Source organism: Scyliorhinus torazame, chromosome 4, assembly GCF_047496885.1.
Source record: "Scyliorhinus torazame isolate Kashiwa2021f chromosome 4, sScyTor2.1, whole genome shotgun sequence".
NCBI lineage: Eukaryota > Metazoa > Chordata > Chondrichthyes > Carcharhiniformes > Scyliorhinidae > Scyliorhinus > Scyliorhinus torazame.
Genome location: NC_092710.1, coordinates 347008025 through 347032788, shown reverse-complemented (window position 1 = coordinate 347032788; position 24764 = coordinate 347008025). Strand labels below are relative to the sequence as shown.

Below are 24764 nucleotides of genomic sequence, written 5' to 3'. Positions count from 1 at the left end.
TGTGCACAATTCTGTTCGACACACTACCAGAAGGACGTGGAGGCTTTGGAGAGGGTGCAGGGAGGTTTACCAGGATGTTGCCTGGTCTGGAGGGTGTTAGCTATGTGGAGAGGCTTTCAACTCGGGCTGCTTTCAACATAACGACAGAGGTTGAGGGGTGACATGATATACGTCCACAAGATTATGAGGGGCATGGATAGAGTGGATTGGCAGGCACGCTTTCCCAGGGTGGGAGGGTCAGTCACCAGGGGGCATAGGTTTGAGGTCCGTGGGACAAAGTTTAGAGGAGATGTGCGAGGCAGATATTTTTACGCAGACGGTTTTCCCAGCCCCCTGACAAATTAGTTTAAACCCCCCCCCAAAGAGCCGTAGCAAATTTCCCTCCCAGGATATTGGTGCCCTTCTGGTTCAGGTGCAAACCGTCCTGTCTGTACAGGTCCCATCTTCCTCAGAATGTGCTCCAATTATCCACGTAACTGAAACCCTCCCTCCTACACCATCCCTGCAGCCACATGTTTATCTGCACTCTCTCCCTGTTCCTCACCTCGCTAGCACGTGGCACCGGCAACAAACCAGAGTTGACAACATGGTTTGTCCTGGCTCTCAGCTTCCACCCTAGCTCCCTAAATTCCTGTTTTAAATCCCCGTCCCTTCTCTCACCTATGTCGTTGGTACTGATGTGTACCACGACTTATGACTGTTCCCCTCCCCCTAAAGGATTCTGAAAACACGGTCCGAGACATCACGGATCCTGGCACCCGGGAGGCAACACACCATCCATGAGTCTCTTTCGTTGCCACAGAACCATCTATCTGTCCCTCCAACTATCGAGTCCCCAATAACTATTTCCTTCCTCCTCTCCCTCCTTCCCTTCTAAGCCACAGGGACGGACTAAGTGCTGGAGATCTGTTCACCGTGGCTTACCACTGGTAGGTCGTCCCCCTCAACAGTATCCAAAACGGTATACTTGTTACTGAAGGGAACGACCACAGAGGATCCCTGCACTGACTGCTTCCTCCAGCCCCTCTCACTGTCACCCATATATCTTGATTCTTCGGAGTAACTACATCCCTGAAGCTACTATCTATTACCACCTCTGCCTCCCGAATGATCCGAAGTTCATCCAGCTCCAGCTCCAGTTCCCCAACGCGGTTTCTGAGGAGCTGGAGATGGGTTCACTTCCCACAGGTGGAATCAGCATGGACACTGACGGCATCCCTTACCTCAAACATTCTGCAGGAGTAACATTGCACTGCCTTCCCTGCCATCCCCTCTAGATAAAACAAGAAAAAGAAAGAGAGAGCTTACTTGTTATTCACTCTACCCCTTAGGTTATAGGAGGTGGAAGGGTGGGGGACACATCTCCCAGACATAATGGGGTGTCAGTGGGGTGAGCAGACAGATGGCTACTTTGCAGGCCACACCAATGGTTCCCAGTCCGTTCCCAGTCCCACGGCCCGTCTCCCGGTCGCCCATCCCGTCACTCCCCCCCAGGCCCTGGAAGATGCCGCGCAGCCAGCAGCCCACCGTTGCACATGTGGTAACGTGGCTTACCTTTTCTCTCTCCCTCATCGGCCACGGTGCCTGTTTCCCAATTTTAAATACCACAAGGGAACTGCACCGTCATCACTTCCACCTGGCAGAGGCGGCCGTAGAATACCACGTCAGGCACGTTAATGATATGCTAACACCCATTACTGTACAATTTGCATGCCCACATTGGAACGCAGCATTGACCAAATGGCGTTCCGTTGGGCACCGGCGACGATTTCGGTTTTCGGCTGACATGCTATTCTCAGCCTGATCGAGATTGATGATCAGCCAGGAACAAAATGAATAGCGGAGCAGGCTCAAAGGGCCAAATGGCCTCCTCCTCCTTCTATTTTCGATGTTTCTATGTTTTGAGGTGATTTTTGTAAAAAGTTGAAAATTCCAATGGAAAGGCTGAAAAAAAAATAGAAATAAGGCATTGCTAGTTAAAACGGAGATGAGGGAAAAATTTTCGAACTATGTATCTTATGTTTTTGTAACTACCTTTCCGAAAAGGTATTGCAAACAGAGGGCGGGATTCTCCGGTCGGCGACAGCGAAATTGCGTTCGGGATTCGGCTGGAGAATCCCGTTTCCGATTAAATCATGGCGTACTCTAGGAGTACGGCGCATGCCGTATCGACGGCCTCAGAACGTTGCCTGAGGCCCACCCCCGATGCTCCGCCCTCGACCGACCGGGTTCCCGGCGGCGTGGATGTCTCATGCTATATTTTTTCTTGAACTTGGCATGGCGGCTGCAGACTCAGTCCAGCACCGCCATGGTCGGGGTAGATCCGATCCCCAGGCAGGGGGATGTTAGCAGGGTTTGTAGCACTGTTGAAGGGGTGGTCCGGGGGTTGCGAGCCGGCCAAAGGGAGAACACTAATTTGGAGGCCGGCTCGCGACCCCCGGACCACCCCTTCAACTGTTGCACGGCACGGCCGCTGCGGGCCGCCGCTCTGCGCATGCATGACCATGGATCCGTAAATTCTCCGGCCGTATCGGCAGCTAGACCTGGGTGCTCTACGCTGCCTGGCTGTTAGCCCCTCACCAAACGGAGAAACGGTGGCCATTTCCCGACGAATTTTGGGTCGTAAAACGCCACCGTTCCCATGCCGGCTTCAGGACATAGCCTGAAAATCGAAGAATCCAGCCCAGAGTCTTTGAATATTTAGAGGATGGAAGCTCAATGGTTGCCCCCCCATCCCTCACAGAGTCATCATCATGCTGATGTAATTCTGATCATGGGCACCATTCTTCCCCCAATCTCCAACCCAGGTCAACGCAAAGGTCTTCGCCATCAGCTGGAAACATCTGAAAGGCTATCCACCTGCACAATAGATGCTGGCCCACACTGGTACACCTTACCTCGGAAGAGGCAGTATCGGCAGAGATGTGCCATTCAGCGTCTAATCACCCACAGATTGCTCTATTTAGTGGCAGGTCGAGTTTAGGTTTCTCTCAGACAGGAGTCATATGTGCAGCAGATTTGAGGAGCATCGTACTGTCATCACTGCAAGTCATCATCATTCTCCTGTATCGTCTGGTTATTGGGCTTCTCTCTTCCCATGAAAGGAGTGATCATCAGAAAGACAGCTCGCTGGCATTTGACAAAGAAGGATGCCTCAGACCTCATGGTGGGTGGTGGTTACATTTTACCCACCCGAGTCTTGGTCTTCTCCAAAGTGAGAGGCAATCAGGGCACCAGGAGCCCTGCACGCCTTTCGACCCCTGGCCATCGTCCAAGACCTATCCACTGCCTCCTCTGGGGGTTTCCCATTGCTGCCCTCTTTGACTTCCTCCTCATCTGAAAAGATGTGCCAGTTCTCCATCTCCTCTTCATTCAACTCCTCACCCCTTTTCAGTGACAGATTATGGACTACACAGCACACTATGATGATGTGTGAGATCCTCTGAGGGCTGTATTGGATGGCTCCCCCTGATTGTGTAGGTGCATGAGCCATGTTGTAATGAATCTTCACGTGTGTTTGTGGCTTCCGCACTGGCATCATTAGCCACCTTTGTATAGGTATCCTTTGTATCCGAGGAGCTATCCTCCAGTCTTTGCTCTCCTTTGGAGATGGCCTGGATCTGTGGGCATCCGAGAATGTAACTATTGTGCACACTCCCCAGGAAATGGGCATAAACCTGCACAATGCGCATTGCAGTATCGCACACAATCTGTATGCTGAGGGAGAGGGATCCCTTGAAGTTCATGAAGGGCTCACTATGCCACCATGGGGATTGCAGAGCCACTTGTGTACAGTCAATAATACCCTGCAATTGGGTAGAGCCCATGAGGGACAAACGGGGAAATCCGTAGATGGAGTGGAGGACATTGCTAGGATGTTGAACGAATACCCCATATCTGTCTTCACCCAAGAGAATGAGGAGGTGATAAAACCAGTGCCCTTAATACCCATTCCAGCATTTGAGGAACCTTTTACAAGGGTCTTAATTGATTGTGTGGGACCGCTTCCTAAAACAAAAAGTGGGAATCAATATCTTTTGACTATAATGGATGTGTCCACTAGGTTTCCAGATGCCATTTCAGTGCACAATATTACAGCTAAAAAGATTGTGAAGGAGTTACTTAAATTTTTACTCGATATGGACTACCCACAGAAATACAATCAGATCAAATACAATGGATAGCTTAGGAGTAAAACAATTTAAATATACTGCGTACCATCCAGAATCGCAGGGAGCGTTAGAACGGTGGAATCTGACGTTACAGACAATGTTGAGGTCTTATTGTCAAGATTATCTAGAGGATTGGGATAAAGAAATTCCATTTGTACTGTTTGCAATTAAGGATGCACCTAATGAGCCAACCAAATTCAGTCCTTTTGAACTAATTTTCATGATATAAGAGAGGATCAGGGGTTATGGGGAGAAGGCAGGAGAATGGGGATGAGAAAATATCAGCCATTGTTGAATGGCGGAGCAGACTCGATGGGCCGAGTGGCCTAATTCTGCTCCTATGTTGTATGGTCTAAGTGGACCATTTAAATTGATTAAGGAGAAATTGGTGAGTGAGCAGTCTGAAATTTACATTATTGGATTATGTGTCAAATTTTAGGGAACGATTAACTAGAGCAGGTGAATTGGTTAGACAACACTTAAAAGTTGCACAAAATGTGATGAAACAGGTAGCGGACAAGAAAGCAAAAGTTTGTAGTTTTGCTAGTGGAAAGGAAGTTTTAGTATTGTTACGAGTGGTAGGTGAACATTTACAAGCAAGGTTTTGTGGACATTATCAGATTGAAAGGTGAATTATTTGGCAAGAACGCCAGCTAGAAGGAAAACTCATCGAGTGTGTCATTTATATATGCTGAAAATTTTGAAGTGGAAGGAGAGCAAAAGGAGGAGATATTAGTAATTCGAATTCAAAGTGAAGAACCAAATCCAGATGACTCTGAATTTACCATTCCTCAAATTAAATTGGATAACGAGGATGTTCTTAAAAATTGGGATAAATTATTGAGTTACCTTCCAAACTGACCTGAAAGAGTTATTAATATCACAAGTTTGCGGAAATAAGTTGGAAAATACTAAAATAGCTATACATGATGCAGATGTGGGAAATGCTGTTCCAATTAAACAACATCCATATAGATTTAACCCCTTAAAATTGGCATAGGTTCAAAAAGAAATTGAAAGTATGCTGACAAATAGCATAATTGAAATGGGTTGTAACCAATGGAACTCACCCATAATGATGGTACTGAAACCGGACGGTACCCAACAATTGTGTGTGAACTATAGAAAGGTTAATGCAGTTACAAGAACAGACTCTGATCCTATCCCACGGTTGGAGGACTGTACTGAGAAGATGGGACAATCAGTTTTTATCTCTAAACTGGATTTACTTAAAGGTTACTGGCAGGTACCTTTATCCAAAAGGGAGAAGGAGATTTCAGCTTTTCTGACTCCAAATGGTATGCACCAATTCAAAATTATGCAATTTGACATGAAAAATGGCCCAGCTCCATTTCAACGGTTAACCAACAAAGTCATTTCAGGATTACCCAATTGCGCAGTATACATAGACAATCTGGTGATTTTTAGTCAGACATGGAAAGAACATTTGAAGCATCTGATGGAGTTTTTCGATCAACTTCAGGAGGCGGGTTTGGTGGTAAAAGTGAGTTTGGAAAAGTCCAAGTCACGTTCTTTGGCCATACAATTGGACATGGACAAATGGTCCCACGGGAGGTGAAAACAAAAATTATTGGGGCGTTTCCAATACTCTCGACACATGAATAGTTTTTACTGTAAATTTGTACAAAACTTTAGCAGCGTGGCTACTCTACTGATGGACTTGCTGAAGCAGTGTAGCAAATTTCAGTGGGCGCGGAGTGTCAACAGGCATTTAAGGGTCTGAAGGCTATGTTAACCACTGCTCCTGTGTTGGAGAATTACAAGAGGCTTTGTGATCGGATTGAACGAAAGTACCTGACCTTAAAGAAAGATGCCAATGCCCCATAGAAATGGTTGGATTGTGCAGAGACCTTCTTGTCCAAAGAGACTGTCAATCAAGAGGGATTCCAGTTGCAGGAAGACAAAGAACTGAAATGGACTAACTTATTGAAAACGTTTGCCTGCTTTGTTTTTGTTTAAAAAATGTATGTTTATTGTCAATTGTTATTCATGAGCAAGTGAAAAGGTGAAAAAAACCATGGTCGATTGTGATAAAAATCCTGCTGGTTCACAAATGTCCTTTAGGTGTCATGGGAGTGTACCTTTAAGAAATGGGTGTTTACCAAATAGCTGCAGTGATGTCATTGTGTGGGTGGAGCTGGGTTGTGTCTCTGGCCTTTACTTTCTTTTTGAGCTGGAAGCTGTTTGTGGCTTTGTGTTTTGCTTTCGTTTTTGGCTGTTGAAAGCTGAATTCAGACAAGGAATGTTCATTTTGTCTCTCTCTCTGTAGGTTAAAAGATGTCCAGATCACTTGATAATTTAAAAGTGATAACTGTCTTGTGTAAAGAATGTATACCTACTGTTTTGTTAAAAAAGGGGTTTGGCTTATGGATGTTGTTAGGAAAGTTATTAAGGGTTACATATAGAGTACTGTATCTGTGGGGGTAGTTGTCTTGGTAGTTGATAAAATGTGTACTGTATGTTTATAAAATGTTAACTGAATTCAGAGAATAAACATTGTTTTGTTTAAAAATACTTAAGGTCTCTGTTGCATAACATCTGGAAAGTAGGCCCTTGTGCTCCTCGTAACCAAAATCTATTAAAAGTTGTTGGTCAGGTAAACTCCATGATATACTTTGGAGTTTTCTAAACCCTGGCCCGTAACATAGGGAAGGAAATCTGCAGTCCACACCTGACCTACATGTGACTCCAGATCCACAGCAATATGCTGACTCTTAAATGCTCTCTGAAATGGCCTTGCAAGCCAACTGTTGTGTTCTGTTTTCATGCTGTAGCAATGATACTCACAGAATTGTTAATGAGTTACTTAGAATGATGATTTGTTAGTTAACACATGCATACTTTTCCATATGCTGGATATTGCCGTGGGCCATGTCGGTTGCCACACATCTGGCATAAGATGGCGGACCCGCTCGAACGCTTAAAATGGCCGTCAGCCCTGCAACCACATTTCTTATTGACCTGTGTCACAGTGCTAATGGCGCTGGCGTCTTCCTCCATGTTGGCGCAAAAATGTTTCAAGCTGATTTGCTGTGCAGCCAACTCACTCACATGACAACTCTTAATTGCTTTTTCAATACCAAATCTTCCTCTTGCAGCAATCTCTCACGGAGCTTGTCATTTGAAATGCCAAATACTATATGTTCGCGGATCATTGAAGATATTAGATTACGGAAATTGCAGGACTAGGCCTTCAGCCTCAAGTCAGTGACAAAACTGTTGAAAGATTCGCCAGGTCTCTGGATACATGTACATAAAATATATCTTTCAAATGTCTCTTTCTTTTTGGGAGGGCAGTACCAAATAATCTAGCACTTGATCTCTTGCTTTCCTCTTCGCTATCGAAAGCAAATGGATTGGAGATATCAATAGCTTGTGGACCTGCCACCGTAAGCAACACAGTGTGCCCCTCGTTAAGCTGTGCCTGCAGGCCAAGAGCTGAAACATAGAGCTTATACTGCTGTTTGAAGATGCACCATTTTGCGCCTACATTACTCGATATGTGAAGCTGGCGGGGTGCCTTTAAACTCTCCATCTCGAGCTTCACCGTCTTTTATTGTGTTGAGTCACCACAGGCCGTAGTTTACCAGGTTGGTTGAAGAATCTTCCTTTTTCTGTTTCGTTTTTCAGCCAATCTTTCTTTGTCTTTTATGCTGTTTCCTTAAATGTTCAATACTCCTGGTACCATGTTGTGTTCTGTTGTCTTGCTGTAGCATTGATACAGTATTGATCTGTTGATGCGTTACTTAGAATGATGATTTATTAGTTAACATGTGGAAGAATAACGTGCAGAATGCTATACAGACTAGGTTGCTCAGGAACCACCCAATGTGCAACAGTCCTTGTGTATCCCTTACTACCAACTGGTGAGTCTGCCACAACACGTGACCAAAGTATGACACCACCAGCTGGTTGGAGGATGCATTGCTATCTGTATACAATCTTATTCACAGACATATCACCACATCAACCAGTTGTATCAAAGCGCGACAAAGTCAAGAAAAAGGAAACAAAGTGGACAGACCACCCGGCATTGACCTTGGCACCAGAAATAACAATGTCAAAGTTGCCCTGTCGACCCTGCAAAGCCCTCCTCACTAACCTTGTGCAAAAATTGGGAGATCTGTCTCACATACTAGTCAAGCAACAGACTGACATAGTCATACTCACGGAGTCATACCTTACAGATAACATCCCAGGCACCACTATCACATCCCTGAGGATGTCTTGTTCCACTGGCAGGATGGACTCCACATAGAAGACAGCACAGTGGTGTACAGACAGGACGGAGTTTCCCTGGGAGTCCTCAACATCAACTCTGGATCCCATGATGTGTCATGGCTTCCGGTCAAACATGGGCAAGGAAACCTCCTGCTGATTACGTAGGAACATAGAAATTAGATTATGGCTGATCTCTCCTTGGTCTCAAATCCACCTCCCCACCTGTTGCCCATATCCCTTTAGCCCCTCCACCATCAGCTGATGAATAAGTACTCCTCCATGTTGAACACCACTTGAAGGAAGCACTGAGGCTGGCAAGAATGTACTCTGGGTGGAGGACTTCAATGTCCATCAGAGTGGCTCTGTAACACCACTGCTGACCAAGCTGTCCGAGTCCTAATGGACATAGCTGACAGACTGGTTCTGCGACATGTGGTGAGGGAAACAACAAGAGAGGAAAAACATACACCTCATGCTCACCAACCTGCCTGCCTCAGATGCATCTGTCCATGGCAGTATCGGTGGGAGCGATCACAGCACAGTCCTTGTGGAGACAAAGTCCCGTCTTAACTTTGTGTTGTGTAGCACTTGCATCGTGCTAAATAGGATGGAATCAGAACAGATCCAGCAAGTCTTTACTGGACATCCATGAGGCACTGTGGGCCATCAGCAGCAGAATTGTACTCAGCCACAATCTGTAACCTCACGGCCCGGCATATCCCGCCTTCTATCATTACAACCAAATGAGGGGATCAACCCTGGTTCAATGAAGAGTACAGGAGGGCATGCCTGGATCACACTGGAATCCATGAGCTCCCACGTGTTTCAGCTTTGACATCACTTGTCCTGCCATCCTTATATGTTAGAATTATGCATTTAATTTGTTTCTCAATTATTTATTATAATTTATGTGTTTAATTAACTTTATCACAAATACCTGTATTATATTGAAACTTATATTCTCCAGATACTCAGCAAACAGCAATCTTCTTCCTCAATTCCTACAGGGTCATAAAGTCAGAAAAAGCAAATGAATACCTGCCTCCCTTTTTCACTGAATTTCCTCAGCTCATCACACACTCAGAACTTCATTGAGGTCACACCATGGCATGTTTATGGGAACTACCAGTCTCTATTCACACTCTCTGCTTCTCTTGTTTGCTTTTTCATCCCTCCGCTGAACCGTTTGTGTTCAGGTTGCTTTCAATTGTATTTTCTACTCTACATCCTAACAGCACTGTACATGTACCTCCACCACAGGGACTGCAGCGGTTCAAGAGGCACTGCTCTACTACCTTCTGAAGAGCAATTGCAGATGAGCAATAAATGCTGGCCTCGCCAGTGATGTCCACATCCTGTAAAATTAATTTTAAAAAAGGACACTTCTTTTTTGTCTTAATTTCTATCTCATTTGTTTACCCTCCCTTTCCCTTTTGAGGGAACATACCTTGATTGTGCCCAAATTATCTCTTCTTTCACGATAGCCTATTCAGGTATGTATTTTCCTGACAGTCTATTTATTTGGCTCAGATATGCTCTTATTGCATTGAAGTTGGTGCTCCCACAGTTATTTTTTATTACTCTGAACTGTCCTTGGGTCCTTTTCCATCGTTAGTCTGAAACATTTGATTCAATGATCATTGTCATGTGTCATGGGAGTGTCCCTTTAAGGAATGTTTTTGTCTTATCACATGCCTTCGGTGATTTCATTGTATGGGTGGAGCTGAGCTGTGGCTCTGTGAGTTTTACTTTCGCTTTGAGTTTGGACTGGTTTTGAACTGCACAGGTTGAAATAAATGTCTTTCTATCTTCATTTTAAAAGCTGTTTCCAGACTGCTTGATAACTTAAAAGAGATAATTGCTTTCTGGAAGGAATTCAAGCCTGCTGTTTGAAAAGGGGAACAGAGTATCACTAACAAGTCTTATACCAGTAAGAATGCTGTGTGCTGGGCCACACCTTTGAAAAGGGGTTTCTGGTTTTACTTAGATTTTGTTATTGAATTGGAACAGTTAAAAGTGAATTCAGAAGGGTTATACATAGATTACTGTAGCTGTGTGGGGTCTGTAAGTTTGTAATTGATAAAAAATTCTTACTGTGTGTGTTTAGAAAATGTTAACTAAATTCGTAGAATAAAGCTGGTTTTTGGATCAAAAGCACCTAAGAACTTAGTTGAATAACACCTGAAAGGCAGACTCTTGTGCTCATCGTAACCAAAATCAATCAACAGTTGTAGGTCAGGTGAACTCCATAACATACTTTGGAATTGTTAAACCCTAGCCCACAACACATGTTAGTGTTCTCTTATAATAATAATCTTTATTGTCACAAGTAGGCTTACATTAACACTGCAATGAAGTTACTGTGAAAATCCCCCAGTCGTCACACTCCGGCGCCAGTTCAGGTAGAATTCAGAATGTCCAAATTACCTAACAGCACGTCTTTCGGGACTTGTGGGAGGAAACCGGAGCGCCTGGAGGAAACCCACGCAGACATGGGGAAAATGTGCAGACTCCACACAGACAGTTACCCAAGCTAATCTTATTGGACCAACATTGTATTTGTTACTAAAGCAATGCTACATCCATATAATCCCCATGTAGAAAGGAGCTTCCCACTGGCTTCAAGAGTGAAAGCATCACAGGAAAGATTGGGTTCTCATTCAGTGCTCATACCCTAATTTGTTGTCAACCTCATAAAATCTGCAAGTTAGGTTTTTATTTTCTTTTAAATGTTTCTTTATTCTCCTCCTTTTTCACATTTTCTCCCAAATTTACACCCACCAACAATAAACAACAATCAGTAACAAATATGTCAATCCCCATATCAATAACAATGATCCCATCCTCCCACCAAACCCCAAACATTAGCCCGCATGTTCACATAAACAAATGACACAAAGGAATCAGGAATCACCCATAGTCACCATTAACACACACCACCCCCCTCCCCCAACCCTCCCACCCACCACCCCAACTAATGTTCAATGTTCTTGAAAGTGCATGATGAATAATGCCCATGAATTGTAGAACCCCTCCATCCTTCCCTCAGTTCAAACTTAACCTTCTCAAGAGTCAAGAATTCCAGCAGGTCCCTCCCCCCTCCCCCCCCCCCCCCCCCCCCCCCCCCTGCCATGCCAGGGCACAGGGTGGAGAGACTGCCCTCCATCCCATCAGGATCTGCCTTCGGGCGATCAACGAGGCGAAGGCTACATCATCTTCCTCCGCACCCGTTTCCAACCCTGGCTGGTCCGAATATGGCCTTCCGGGGGCCCGGGTCCAGTTTCATGTGCACCACTTTAGAGATTACCCTAAAAACCTCCTTCCAGTAATCCTCTAGATTTGGACAGGACCAAAACATATGAACGTGATTAGCAGGGGCCCCCTGCAACGTTCACACACATCTTCTACTCCTTCAAAGAATCGGCTCATCCTCGCCCTCGTGAGGTGTACTCTGTATAACACCTTCAGCTGTATCAGCCCCAACCTCGCGCACGAGGTGGAGGCATTCACTCTCCGGAGCACCTCACACCAGAACCCCTTCTCCATATCCTCTGCCAGCTCTTCCTCCCACTTTGCTTTGATCCCTTCCAGTGGTGCCTTCTCCTCTTCCAAAATAGCTCCGTAAACCGCTGACACTACCCCCTTCTCCAGTTCCCCTATCGTCAGCACCTCCTCCAGCAATGTGGAGGCCGTCTCCTCCGGTAAGTTCTGTATCTCTTTTCTGCCAAAATCTCGAACCTGCATGTATCTAAACATTTCCCCCGCTCCAGCCCATACTTCGCTTCCAGCTCCTTCAATCCTGCAAACCGACCCCTAAGAAACAAATCTTTCAGTGTCTCAATCCCTTCTCCTCCCATTTCCAAAAATGTCCATCCCACCTCCCTGGTTCAAATCTGTGATTCCCCCGAATCAGCATTTCCCTTAACCCTGCCCCCAACCCGAAGTGTTGGCGAAACTGCCTCCAAATTCTCAATGAAGCTATTATTACCGGACTCGCTGAGTACTTCCCCGGGGCTATTGGGAGCGGCGCTGTTGCTAGTGCTTTCAATCCCGACCCCCTGCGCAAACTCTCCTCCATTCTGATCCACTGGGAATCAGCCCCTCTTACCCAGCTCCGCACCTTCTCCACATTCGCCGCTCAGTAGTAATACATCAGGTTCGGAAGACCCAAACCCCCTGCCTGCCTTCCCCTCTGTAGTAGCACCTTTCTAACTCTGGCCACCTTCCCTCCCCATATGAACGACGTAATCCTTCCCTCAATCTCTCTGAAAAAAGCCTTTGGCAGGAAAATCGGCAGGCATTGAAAAAAAAACAGAAATCGCGGCAACACGTTCATTTTAATCACCTGTACCCGACCCGCCAGTGACAGAGGGAGACTGACCCACCTTGCCAGATCAGCTTTACTCTCCCCACCAAACTAGAGATGTTGTACCTGCGGAGCCCCCCCCCACTCCTGGGCAACCTGCACCCCCAGGTACCTAAAGTTGGTTCCTGCCCTACAGAATGGCAGCCCCCCCACCCCTGCCCCCGTCCCCGGCCAAGACACCACAAAATACTCACTCTTGTCTAGATTTAGTTTGTATCCCGAGAAAGACCCAAACACTCGAGGTTGCTCCAATACTCCCGCTATCGACACACTCGGTTCTGACAGGTATAACAGCAAGTAATCGGCATACAAGGACACCCTATGCTCTATTCCCCCCCCCCCCCCCCCCCGCGCACTATTCCTTTCCATAACCTTAAACTTCTTAATGTGGTGGCCAACGGCTCGATCGTGAGTGCAACCAGCAGGGGGGGAATTAGGACATCCCTGCCTAGTCCCACAGTGGAGAGAAAAGTATCTCGAGCTGATGTTGTTTGTGCGGACATTTGCCCTCGGCTCCTTATAAAAAAAATTAAAAATATTATTTAAATTAATTAACTAGTTGAATATGGCTGGACAGGTGATGTGCTGTTGCTGTATGATGATGGAACTGGTGGATCCCATTGAGACCGTCAGTGACCACATCTGCAGCAAGTGTTGGCTGCTCGAGGAACTTCGGCTCAGAATTGTTGAGCTGGAGACCGAGCTGCACACACTGCGGCACATCAGGGAGGGGGAAAATTACCTGGACGCTTTGTTTCAGGAGGCAGTCACACCCTGTAGAATAAGTACTGTTAATTCGGACAGTGGTCAGGGACAGAGTGGTGTGACTGCAAGGGAGGCAGGTAGGGGGATCCTGAGTTTAGGAGTTGAGGAGCCTCAGCCCTTGACCTTGTCCAACAGGTATGAGGTACTTGCTCCCTGTGTGGATGAGGAAGAGGGCTGTAGGGAGGATGCGTTGACTGACCACTGCACCATGGTACAGGAAGCCATTCAAGAGGGGGGAACAAAAAGACAAGTGGTAGTTGTAGGGGATTCTATAATTAGGGAGATTGATGGCATCCTTTGTAAGCCAGATCGAGAGTCCCGCATGGTATGTTGCCTGCCCGGTGCCAGGGTGAGAGACATCTCTGATCGGCTTGAAAAGATTTTGGAGAGGGAGGGGGTGGATCCAGTTGTTGTGGTCCACGTTGGGACTAACAACATAGGTAAGATTAGGAAAGAGGACCTGTTTGGGGATTATCAAACACTAGGGACTAAATTAAAGAACAGGTCCTCCAGGGTTATAGTCTCTGGATTACTACCCGAGCCACGTGCCAATTGGCATAGGGTTGAGAAAATTAAGGAAGTTAACACGTGGCTAAAGGAGTGGTGCGGGAAAGAGGGATTCCATTTCATGGGGCATTGGCATCAGTACTGGGGCAGGAGGGACCTGTACCGTTGGGACGGTCTTCACCTGAACCATTCTGGTACCAGTGTTCTAGCGAATAGGATAAATAGGTTGGTCACAAGGACTTTAAACTAGCAAGTTGAGGGGGAAGGGAAGTGTAAAGCTATGGACAGTATAATGGTTAATGGAGATCAAGGCAGCAGCTTATGTGACAAGTTATTATGTAGAGATATGGGTTCAAAGACAAGGAAAATTAGGAGAAAGGGTAAGAGGAAAAATAAATTGCGAAAAGTTACTGATCAAGGTGTTAGGATTCATAACAAAGACATAAAAAACAGCATAAGTGTACTTTACCTGAATGCTCGTAGTATACGAAATAAGGTAAATGAGTTGATGGTGCAAATCATCGTGAATGACTATGATTTAGTGGCCATTACTGAAACATGGTTAAAAGATGATCACGACTGGGAGTTAAATATCCAAGGGTATCAGACTATACGAAAGGATAGAATGGACGGTAAGGGCGGTGGTGTAGCTTTGTTGTTTAAGGATGGCATCCGGGCAATAGTAAGGGATGATATTGGTGCTATGGAGGACAAGGTTGAATCAATTTGGGTGGAAATCAGGAATAGTAAGGCGAAAAGGTCACTGATAGGAGTAGTCCATACGCCACCAAATAGTAACAGGATGGTAGGGCAGGCAATAAGCAAAGAAATAACGGATGCATGTAGAAATGGTACAGCGGTTATCATGGGAGATTTTAATCTGCATATCGATTGGTTTAACCAGGTTGGTAAAGGCAGCCTTGAGGAGGAGTTTATAGAATGTGCCCGGGATAATTTCCTGGAACAGTATGTAATGGAACCTACAAGGGAACAAGCGGTCCTAGATCTGGTCCTGTGTAATGAGGCAGGATTGATTAATGATCTCATAGTTCGGGATCCTCTTGGAAGGAGCGACCACAATATGGTGGAATTTAAAATACAGTTGGAGGATGACAAGATAAAATCAAACACTAGTGTTTTGTGCTTAAACAAAGGCGATTACAATGGGATGAGAGAAGAACTAGCTAAGGTAGACTGGGAGCAAAGACTTCATGGTGAAGCAGTTGAGGAACAGTGGAGAACCTTCCGAGCGATCGTTCACAGTGTTCAGAAAAGGTTCATACCGACAAAAAAGAAAGACGGTAGAAAGGGGAAAAATCGACCGTGGATATCTAAGGAGGTGAGGGAGAGTATCAAATTGAAGGAAAAAACATACAAAGTGGCAAAAATTAGTGGGAGACTAGAGGACTGGGAAGTCTTTAGGGGACAACAGAAAGCTACTAAAAAAGCCATAAAGAAGAGTAAGGTAGACTATGAAAGTAAACTGGCTCAGAACATAAAAGCAGATAGTAAAAGCTTCTACAAATATATAAGACAAAAAAGAGTGGCTAAGGTAAATATTGGTCCTTTGGAAGATGAGAAGGGAGATTTAATAATAGGAGACGAGGAAATGGCTGAGGAGCTGAACAGGTTTTTAGGGTCAGTCTTCACAGTGGAGGACACACATAACATGCCAGTGACTGATGGAAATAAAGATATGGTAGGTGAGGACCTTGAGATTATTGTAATCACTAAGGAGGCAGTATTGGGCAAGCTAATGGGGCTAAAGGTAGACAAGTCTCCTGGCCCTGATGGGATGCATCCCAGAGTGTTAAAAGAGATGGCTAGGGAAATTGTAAACGCACTAGTGATAATTTATCAAAATTCACTAGACTCTGGGGTGGTCCCAGAGGATTGGAAAGTAGCAAACAGGACACCACTGTTTAAAAAAGGAGGTCGGCAGAAAGCGGGTAATTATAGGCTGGTAAGCTTAACTTCGGTTGTAGGGAAAATGCTGGACTCTATCATTAAGGAGGAAATAGCGGGGCACCTGGAGGGAAACTAATGCAGGTAGGGAATATACAGTGAATGGTAGAACCCTCAAGAGTATTGAAAGTCAAAGAGATCTAGGAGTACAGGTCCACAGGTCACTGAAAGGGGCAACACAGGTGGAGACGGTAGTCAAGAAGGCATACGGCATGCTTGCCTTCATTGGCCGGGGCATTGAGTATAAGAATTGGCAAGTCATGTTGCAGCTGTATAGACCCTTAGTTAGGCCAAACTTGGAGTATAGTGTTCAATTCTGGTCGCCACACTACCAGAAGGATGTGGAGGCTTTAGAGAGGGTGCAGAAGAGATTTACCAGAATGTTGCCTGGTATGGAGGGCATTAGCTATGAGGAGCGGTTGAATAAACTCGATTTGTTCTCACTGGAACGAAGGAGGTTGAGGGGAGACCTGATAGAGGTCTACAAAATTATGAGGGGCATAGACAGAGTGGATAGTCAGAGGCTTTTCCCTGGGGTAGAGGGGTCAATTACTAGGGGGCATAGGTTTAAGGTGAGAGGGGCAAGGTTTAGAGTAGATGTACGAGGCAAGTTTTTTACGCAGAGGGTAGTGGGTGCCTGGAACTCGCTACCGGAGGAGGTGGTGGAAGCAGGGACGATAGTGACATTTCAGGGGCATCTTGACAAACACATGAATAGGATGGGAATAGAGGGATATGGACCCAGGAAGTGTAGAAGATTGTAGTTTAGTCGGGCAGCATGGTCGGCACGGGCTTGGAGGGCCGAAGGGCCTGTTCCTGTGCTGTACATTTCTTTGTTCTTTGTTCTTGAAATTGTCCCATTGGGCAGATGCAGCATGGGTTCACAAAGGGTAGGTCGTGTCTGACTAATTTGGTAGAATTATTTGAGGACGTTACCAGTGCAGTAGATAACGGGGAGCCAATGGATGTGGTATATCTGGATTTCCAGAAAGCTTTTGACAAGGTGCCACACAAAAGGTTGCTGCATAAACTAAAGATGCATGGCATTGAGGGTAAAGTGGTAGCATGGGTAGAGGATTGGTTAACTAACAGAAAGCAGAGAGTAGGGATAAATGGGTGTTTCTCTGGTTGGCAACCTGTAACTAGTGGGGTCCCTCAAGGATCAGTGTTGGGTCCGCAGTTGTTCACAATTTACATAGACGATTTGGAGTTGGGGACCAAATGCAATGTGTCAAAGTTTGCAGACGACACTAAGATGAGTGGCAAAGTAAAAAGTGCAGAGGATACCGGAAGTCTGCAGAAGGATTTGGATAGGTTAGGTGAATGGGCTAGGGTCTGGCAGGTGGAATTCAATGTTGCTAAGAAAAACGAGTACTCCCGCTCCCTTGGGTGCAGAAATCTCCAAGGGTCCACCCCTCCCATTTCCACCATTAGCCCAGCCAACGCCTTCGCCCTCCCTGATGGGACCAGCGAGCGCGGCCGTGACCTGTCCAACCTTGGCTCCTGCACCAAGTTCCAGTCCCCCCCCCACAATCAGCTCATGTGTGTCCATGTCGGGGATGGCCCCAAACACCTTCCTTGCGAATCCCACATCATCCCAATTGGGGCCGTATACACTTAACAGCGCCACTAACCTCCCCTCCAGCGCCCCTGTCACAATCAGATATCTACCCCCCTGATCTGCCACCACCTTCTCCATCTGGAAGCGTACTCTTTTGCTGACCATTACTGCTACTCCTCGAGCCCTTCCGTCAAGTCCAATCACCTGACTAACCCAGCCCTTTTTAAGTCTCACCTGGTCCTTCACCCTCAAGTGAGTCTCCTGCAGCATTGCTACATCAGCTTTCAAACTTTTAAGATGCGCAAGCACCCTTGACCCCTTGACCGGGCCTCCTAACCCCCTCACGTTCCACGTGACTATCCTACCTGGGGGTCTCTCGCCCCCCACCCTTCTTATCCACCATCATCATACCACTGGGTCCTGCCCCATGAGCCTGATCCGCCCCTAACCATTATTAACATCGAACCCCTTCCCCCCCCTCCCAAGCTTCCCCCCCACCACATTTCATCTCGAAAAAACATCTCCCAGCATCAATCCCCCCCCCTCGCTCGCCTCGTAGGCCCATCAAAACCTGCTAACCAGGCTCCAATGTCCGCAACTTTCCTCTCACCTGTTCACCTCCGTTCACTAGATGACTTTAGTTAGCTCGTGCGGGTGGCTCCCCCCGCCAAGATATACCGTCCCCTCCCACCTAGTCCCAGAGAAAGAAAAAACAAAATCAACAATCAAACTAATACAATTCACTGATATAAGATATAACCGTCGCAACACAGAATGCCAATCAACCCAACCAATAACTTGAACTCTGTAACAATGTGAAGAGAAGTAAATTACAATACACGTCAGTAAAAAGAATGTTATGACATTTATACATTTTCCAGCTCCCCAATCACAGTCCACAGCCTCTCTTCCAGCTCCGCTCCTCACGTCTGTCCCAAGCCTTCCTCCCTCACAAACACATCAGCCACCTACACTGTCTCGAAATAAAGGTATTTGGCATCATACGTCACCCTCAGTTTCGCCGGGTATACCATACCAAATCGCACCCCTTTTTGTACAGTGCCACCTTCACTCGCCCGAACGCCGCTCGTCTTTTTGCCAACTCCACTGTCAAGTCCTGATAGATCCGAACTTCAGCACCATCCCACTGCACCTCGTGCTGCTGCTTCGCCCAGCTTAACACCTTGTCCTTCATGCACTTATGGAAGCAGGTAATTACTGCTCTTGGCGGCTCAGTCACCTTGGGCTTCGGCCTTAATGACCGATGAGCTCAGTCCAGCTTGTACCGGGAGGGGTTCTCACCCTCCCCCATCAGCTCCGCCAACTTCTTAGCGAAGTACTCTGTTGGCCTTGGGCCCTCTGTCCCTTCGGGCAAGCCCACAATTCTCAGATTGTGCCGCCTCGAGCGGTTCTCCAAGTCCTCGAGCTTTGCTCGGAATCCTCTGTTGAACTCCACCAACTTCCGCAGCTCGTCCCCCATCGAGGTGAACTGGTCGCTGTGCTGTGACACGGCCTCCTCCACTTCCTTCATCTTCTCGCCCTGCTCTCTCACCTCAGCCGACGTCTTTGCTACAGCTACCCTCACCTGGGTGATTGCCTCCTCCACCAATGATTTCAATGCGACCGCCGTCTTCTTCCTTAAAGCCTCCATGTGCCTCGCAAACTGCTTTTCCAGCTCCACCGCCATCACCTTGGTCATCTTTTCCACCGTAAGTACTGCGGCTCCATCATACGGTCTGTCATCCGCCATCTTGTCAGCGCTTTTGCTGGCCTTCTCATTCAACGGCGAACGCGGGTTTTCTTCCTTCTTCCAAGCTGCTTTTCGCATCCTCTAACGTCTTATTATTTTTTCTTTCTTTCTTCAATCCGAAAATAAATAAATAATTATTTTCAAAAATGTTTTCCAAAAATTCCAAAACCAACAAATCTCTTCCCCTGGGGACGGACTTCAAACTCCTCAAAAATCCATTTTCAGTGGGAGCCACCCACTGAAAGAGGGGTGCTCTACTCCCCCTCTGCATCGCGTTCCGGACTCGGGCCTGCCACCTCGATTGCTTCGCCTCGTGTCAAGCTCCGCCCACGCATCCGACCTCTGGATCGATGCCCCCCGCTCTGGACCAAACTGGACCGACCCGATGCCCGTCCCTCAGGCCCCAAAGGCTGAAGAAACCCGGGAAGAAAGAACGGGGTATCCCCCGAAAAAGGTCTGAAATATCGCGGACTGCCAGGAGCCTCTTCTCGACGCAGTCACGCCACCCGCGAGCGCCACCGGAAGTCCATCTGCAATTAAGGTTAAGTTACCAATTATGTAATTGGTCTTGACTTTTCAATTTTACTGAGAAGCCCTTGTAATGATATGTATATAGGCATAACACCAAAGGGTTAATTATTACATCTCAGTGTAATACAAACACTAGAGGGCACCACCAGTTCCCAGTATAACTATCAAGACTCAGGGAATCTTGGATAGTGATAGCACAGGAGAGAGATAGATCACAAATCAAGGACTAGTTTAGGTTAGAGAGAATTAGCACGTGGCATTCATTAGTTAATACTTAATCATAGAATATAGCTTAACAGACTCAGTCTTACTTTATTAATTGTTATAGCTCAGTAGAGTGTGTGCGAACTCAATTTAATTTAATCGTTATTCAATAAATCAGTTTTGCTTCAAGTTAAAGATTGGTGATTTCTTGATCATCACACCATCATACCATTCTGGGACACGAGGCAAAGAGTAATGACATATTACCACAAAGTGTAATATAACAGCCCTTATGACCATATCCTGTCCAGAAATGGCAGGGGTTGATGGGATTGAAATTGAGGCAATTGTTTCAATGATTTCATTCCTAGGACATAATGAGAATGGAGATTGAGGGGACATGCAAATTATCAATAGACCATCATGTTTGATGAATACTGACCTGCATCGTCGGTAGAAGTAGAAATATACTAAGACAGGTGCCGCAAAGTTAGTTGTTGCTGGTATTGAGGACTATAAGAGAACCATAATTTCTGGGGACTCAATCAACTTAATCTGGAATTGCATGAAAGCCAGCCAGTGGAGCCTTTGCTGCTGATATTGCCGGAAACTGTGTGCCTATAGATTCTGGCTGATTGCCCAGTACTTACCCCTATGTTTTTGTGATCCATATAAAGCTCCTCAGTGTGAAGTGTGAAAGTGTGTTCAGTAATGCCCTTCAATTAGCCCCCTTCAAATTATCAGGAATGTCAACATAACCTCCCAATATGCACCCACTCCTTCCTCACCCCAACACTCTGGCTCCTCAGTACCGTTGATGTGGGAGAAGAACCAAGAGTGGGGGCAGCTAAAAATTTATATGGGTGAAAAAAATGAAGTGATTAACAACACTTTTACTGAGCTGAAGACAGGCCGGCAAGGGGTGTGCTTTCAGCGCATGATGTTGACAGAAGTACAGATTCACTGGAATTGTGCCTAAGAGGCCTCTCCATAGTTATCTCACCACTGTATTTGCTCTGCCATAGAGAGAGCAAGTTCCCACTGATACTGAAGAGGCTACCGAAGAGAACTTCCTTGAGGCTGGTTTAGCTCAGTTGGCTGGACAGATGGTTTGTGATGCTTCAAAGGGTAAAACAACCTTTGGTCATCTGGGATGACAGAAACTTCGCTTTACTTTTACTTTTAAGCATTGTTAGCGGCACACATCTCTGCTTTATCACTGACCGCAATAATAGATTATAATCCAAACAATTGTTGTTCACCATTATCATCCCTCAATTTGAAAACAATGTCTAATTCTAGACTTTTATTCTCAGTGAAAACCAAGAGTAACATAGTCATTGTGAAGCAATTGTGTTTGAGACTTATGATAGTAAATATTAGATTGCATTTTTATGTGTTAAATTTGTTGTACTAGATTTCAGCATTTGAACATACCAAGCCTTGAGTCAGAAATTGAAGTTATAGTTGAACGGATTATCCAGCACTATGCGGGAGAGTTAATGTTCGTACATAAGGTAAGAACGATGACTTTAAATTAAATCATCGAAATTTACACTATTTCATTCATGGGGAAACTTTAACCCTCGCAGGGCAGGGAGCATTGTATCGGAAAGTAATGGCTCACGAGTACAATGTTGGTAAATGTGAGATCACCCATTTGGTAGGAATAACAGCAAAATGGACTATTATTTAAATGGTTAAAAATTGCAGCACACTGCTGTGCAGAGGGACCTGGGTGTCCTTGTTAATGAATCGCAAAAAGTTGGTTTGCAGGTGCAGCAAGTAATTAAGAAGGCAAATTGAATTTGGATTGGATTTGTTTATTGTCACGTGTACAGAGGTACAGTGAAAAGTATTTTTCTGCGAGCAGCTCAACAGATCATTAAGTACATGAAAAGAAAAGGAAATAAAAGAAAATACATAATAGGGCAGCACAAGGTACACAATGTAACTACATAAGCACTGGCATTGGATGAAGCATACAGAGGTTCGTGTGATGGACTGGGCGGTGTTCACGACTCTCTGAAATTTCTTGTGGTTCTGGGCCAAGCAGTTGCCATACCAGGCTGTGTTGCAGCCAGATAGGATGCTTTCTATGGTGCATCTGTAAAAGTTGGTAAGAGTTAATGTGGACATGCCGAACTTCCTGAGGAAGTATAGGCGCTGTTGTGCTTTCTTGGTGGTAGCATCGACGTGGGTGGACCAGGACAGATTTTTTGAGATGTGTACCCCTAGGAATTTGAAATGGCTAACCATCTCTACCGTTGATGGTGACAGGGGTGTGGACATGCCAAATTTCCTTAGTTTCCTGAGGAAGTATAGGCGCTGTTGTGCTTTCTTGGTGGTAGCGTCGACGTGGGTGGACCAGGACAGATTTTTGGAGATGTGCACCCCTAGGAATTTGAAACTGCTAACCATCTCCACCTCGGCCCCGTTGATGCTGACAGGGGTGTGTACAGTACTTTGCTTCCTGAAGTCATGACCAGCTCTTTAGTTTTGCTGGCATTGAGGGAGAGATTGTTGTCGCTGCACCACTCCACCATGTTCTCTATCTCCCTCCTGTATTCTGACTCATCGTTTTTCGAGATCCGGCCCACTATGGTCGTATAGTCAGTAAACTTGTAGATGGAGCTGGAACCAAATTTTGCCACGCAGTCGTGTGTATGCAGGGAGTAGAGTAGAGGGCTAAGTACGCAGCCTTGCTGGGCTTGAGGACTATTGTGGAGGAGGTGTTGTTGGTTATACTTACTGATTGTGGTCTGTGGGTCAGAAAGTCGAGGAAGCCAAGTCCTAGGTTTTGGAGCTTTCATATGAGCTTGGCTGGGATTATGGTGTTAAAAGCGGCGCTGTAGTCAATAAATAGGAGTCTGATGTAGGAGTCCTTGTTGTCGTGATTCTCTAGCGATGAGTGTAGGGCCAGGGAAATAGCGTTTGATGTGGACCGGTTGTGGCGGTATGCGAATTGCAGTGGATCAAAGCGTTCTCGGAGTATGGAGGTGATGCACTTCGTGACCAACCTCTCAAAGCACTTCATTACGACTGAAGTCAGGGCCACCGGACAGTAGTCATTGAGGCACGTTGCCTGGTTCTTCTTTGGTACCGGTATGATGGTGGTCTTTTTGAAGCAGGTGGGGACCTCAGAGTGGAGCAGGGACAGGTTAAAGATGTCCGCGCATATTTCTGCCAGCTGGTCCGCGCAGGCTCTGAGTGCAAGACCAGGGATCCTGTCTGGGCCCGTCGCCTTCCGAGGGTTCACTTTCAGGAAGGCCGATCTGACTTCGGGAGCTGTGATGGTGGGTATGGGTGAGTTATGGGCTGCTGGGGCACTCGACAGCGGATTGTTGGTTTCCTGCTTGAACCTTAGGAGTTTCCTGCTCCTAAGCAGTGCTCCGAAAGATAGTGATTTGAAACAAACCTGTTGGACTTTAACCTGGTGTTGTAAGATTTCTTACTCTGTTCACAAATGAGGACATTAATCAGATACCAGAAATGTTGGGAAACGCAGGGCTTAGCGAGAGGAGGAAACTGAAGGAGATCAATATTAGTAGAGAAATGTGTTGTGGAAATTGATGGGATTGTAGACTAATAAATCCCCAGGGTCAGATAATCTACATCCCAGAGTAATTAAGGAAGTGGCTGTAGAAATAATGGATTGGTGGTCATTTTCCAGGATTCTATAAACTCTGGAAAAATTTCTGCAGATTAGAGGGTAGCTAATATAATCCACTGTTTAAAAAGGGAAGTAGAAAGAAAATAGGGACTTATTGACAGTAAGCCAGACGGCAGTAGTGGGGAAAATTCTAGAATCCATTGTCAAAGATTTTTCACAGAGTCTGCATGGATTTATGAAGTGGAAATCATGCTTGAAAAGTCTACTGGAATTCTTCAAGGATGTAACTAATAGAGTTGAGGGGGAGTGTAGGAATCTTTAATTTATTGGATCTTAACTTGCCGAACTACGCCAAGTTTGGGGGAAGCTTAGTTGATGAATCAAAGTCCTGGCGCAATACGACAAGTTGTAAGATTTGTACTATTTCTGGACTATGCCAAGTTGTTCGATTCCTTGTATTATTCGACTGTGTAAAGTTGAAGGAATTTATATTATTTCTGCTATACGGTTACCAGTAGCACTTTGCGAATACTGGGACTCAGCAGAAACTTCAGTTAAAACTTCTCAGGTGCCAAAAAGAATTGTTTTATTTGTAGTCGCTTGATTACAATTTGAAAGTCATTTAAAAGGCAATTCGTAGACAATTCGAAGCTTTCAGAGAATTACAGACATTATCTTTTTTGCTTAGGCAGACAGCTCGAAAGTAACTTTTAAACGGTCAAAGTCTGGCAATGAAACATGAAGAAAGAGAGAGAGCTAATCTTCAGCTAAACTCAAACTCAAAGTCAAAAGTGCATTACATCACTGACACAGACTAACAGACTGACAGGCTGACAGAACCCCAAAAGTCATCTCAGAGACTATTAAGGACAAAACTGACTAAACTAACAGAAAGACAACACAACACAAAGACACTACAGAAAGACACACTGACAGAATCAAAGACAGAAATTAAGGACAGACAACACAGCACAACACTAAAATGGCGGGCGGAAAATTTTCAGTTATACACTTTCATATCTGTCTTAAGTCATCTAATCACACCCCAATATAATCCTAATTGGTTTGGGTTAGAGTCAAACACATTT

General features: G+C 45.7%; 1 protein-coding gene across 1 annotated transcript in view; it reads left to right on the top strand.

The window, feature by feature from the left end:
* The window catches only part of LOC140411508 (dynein axonemal heavy chain 8-like), a 2059122-nt gene that overhangs the window by 569453 nt on the left and 1464905 nt on the right, over positions 1 to 24764 (top strand). The window contains exon 14 of the mRNA XM_072500594.1: positions 21481 to 21580. Within this exon, the coding sequence (XP_072356695.1) occupies positions 21481 to 21580 (100 nt within the window). The remainder of the gene's footprint in view (positions 1 to 21480; positions 21581 to 24764) is intronic.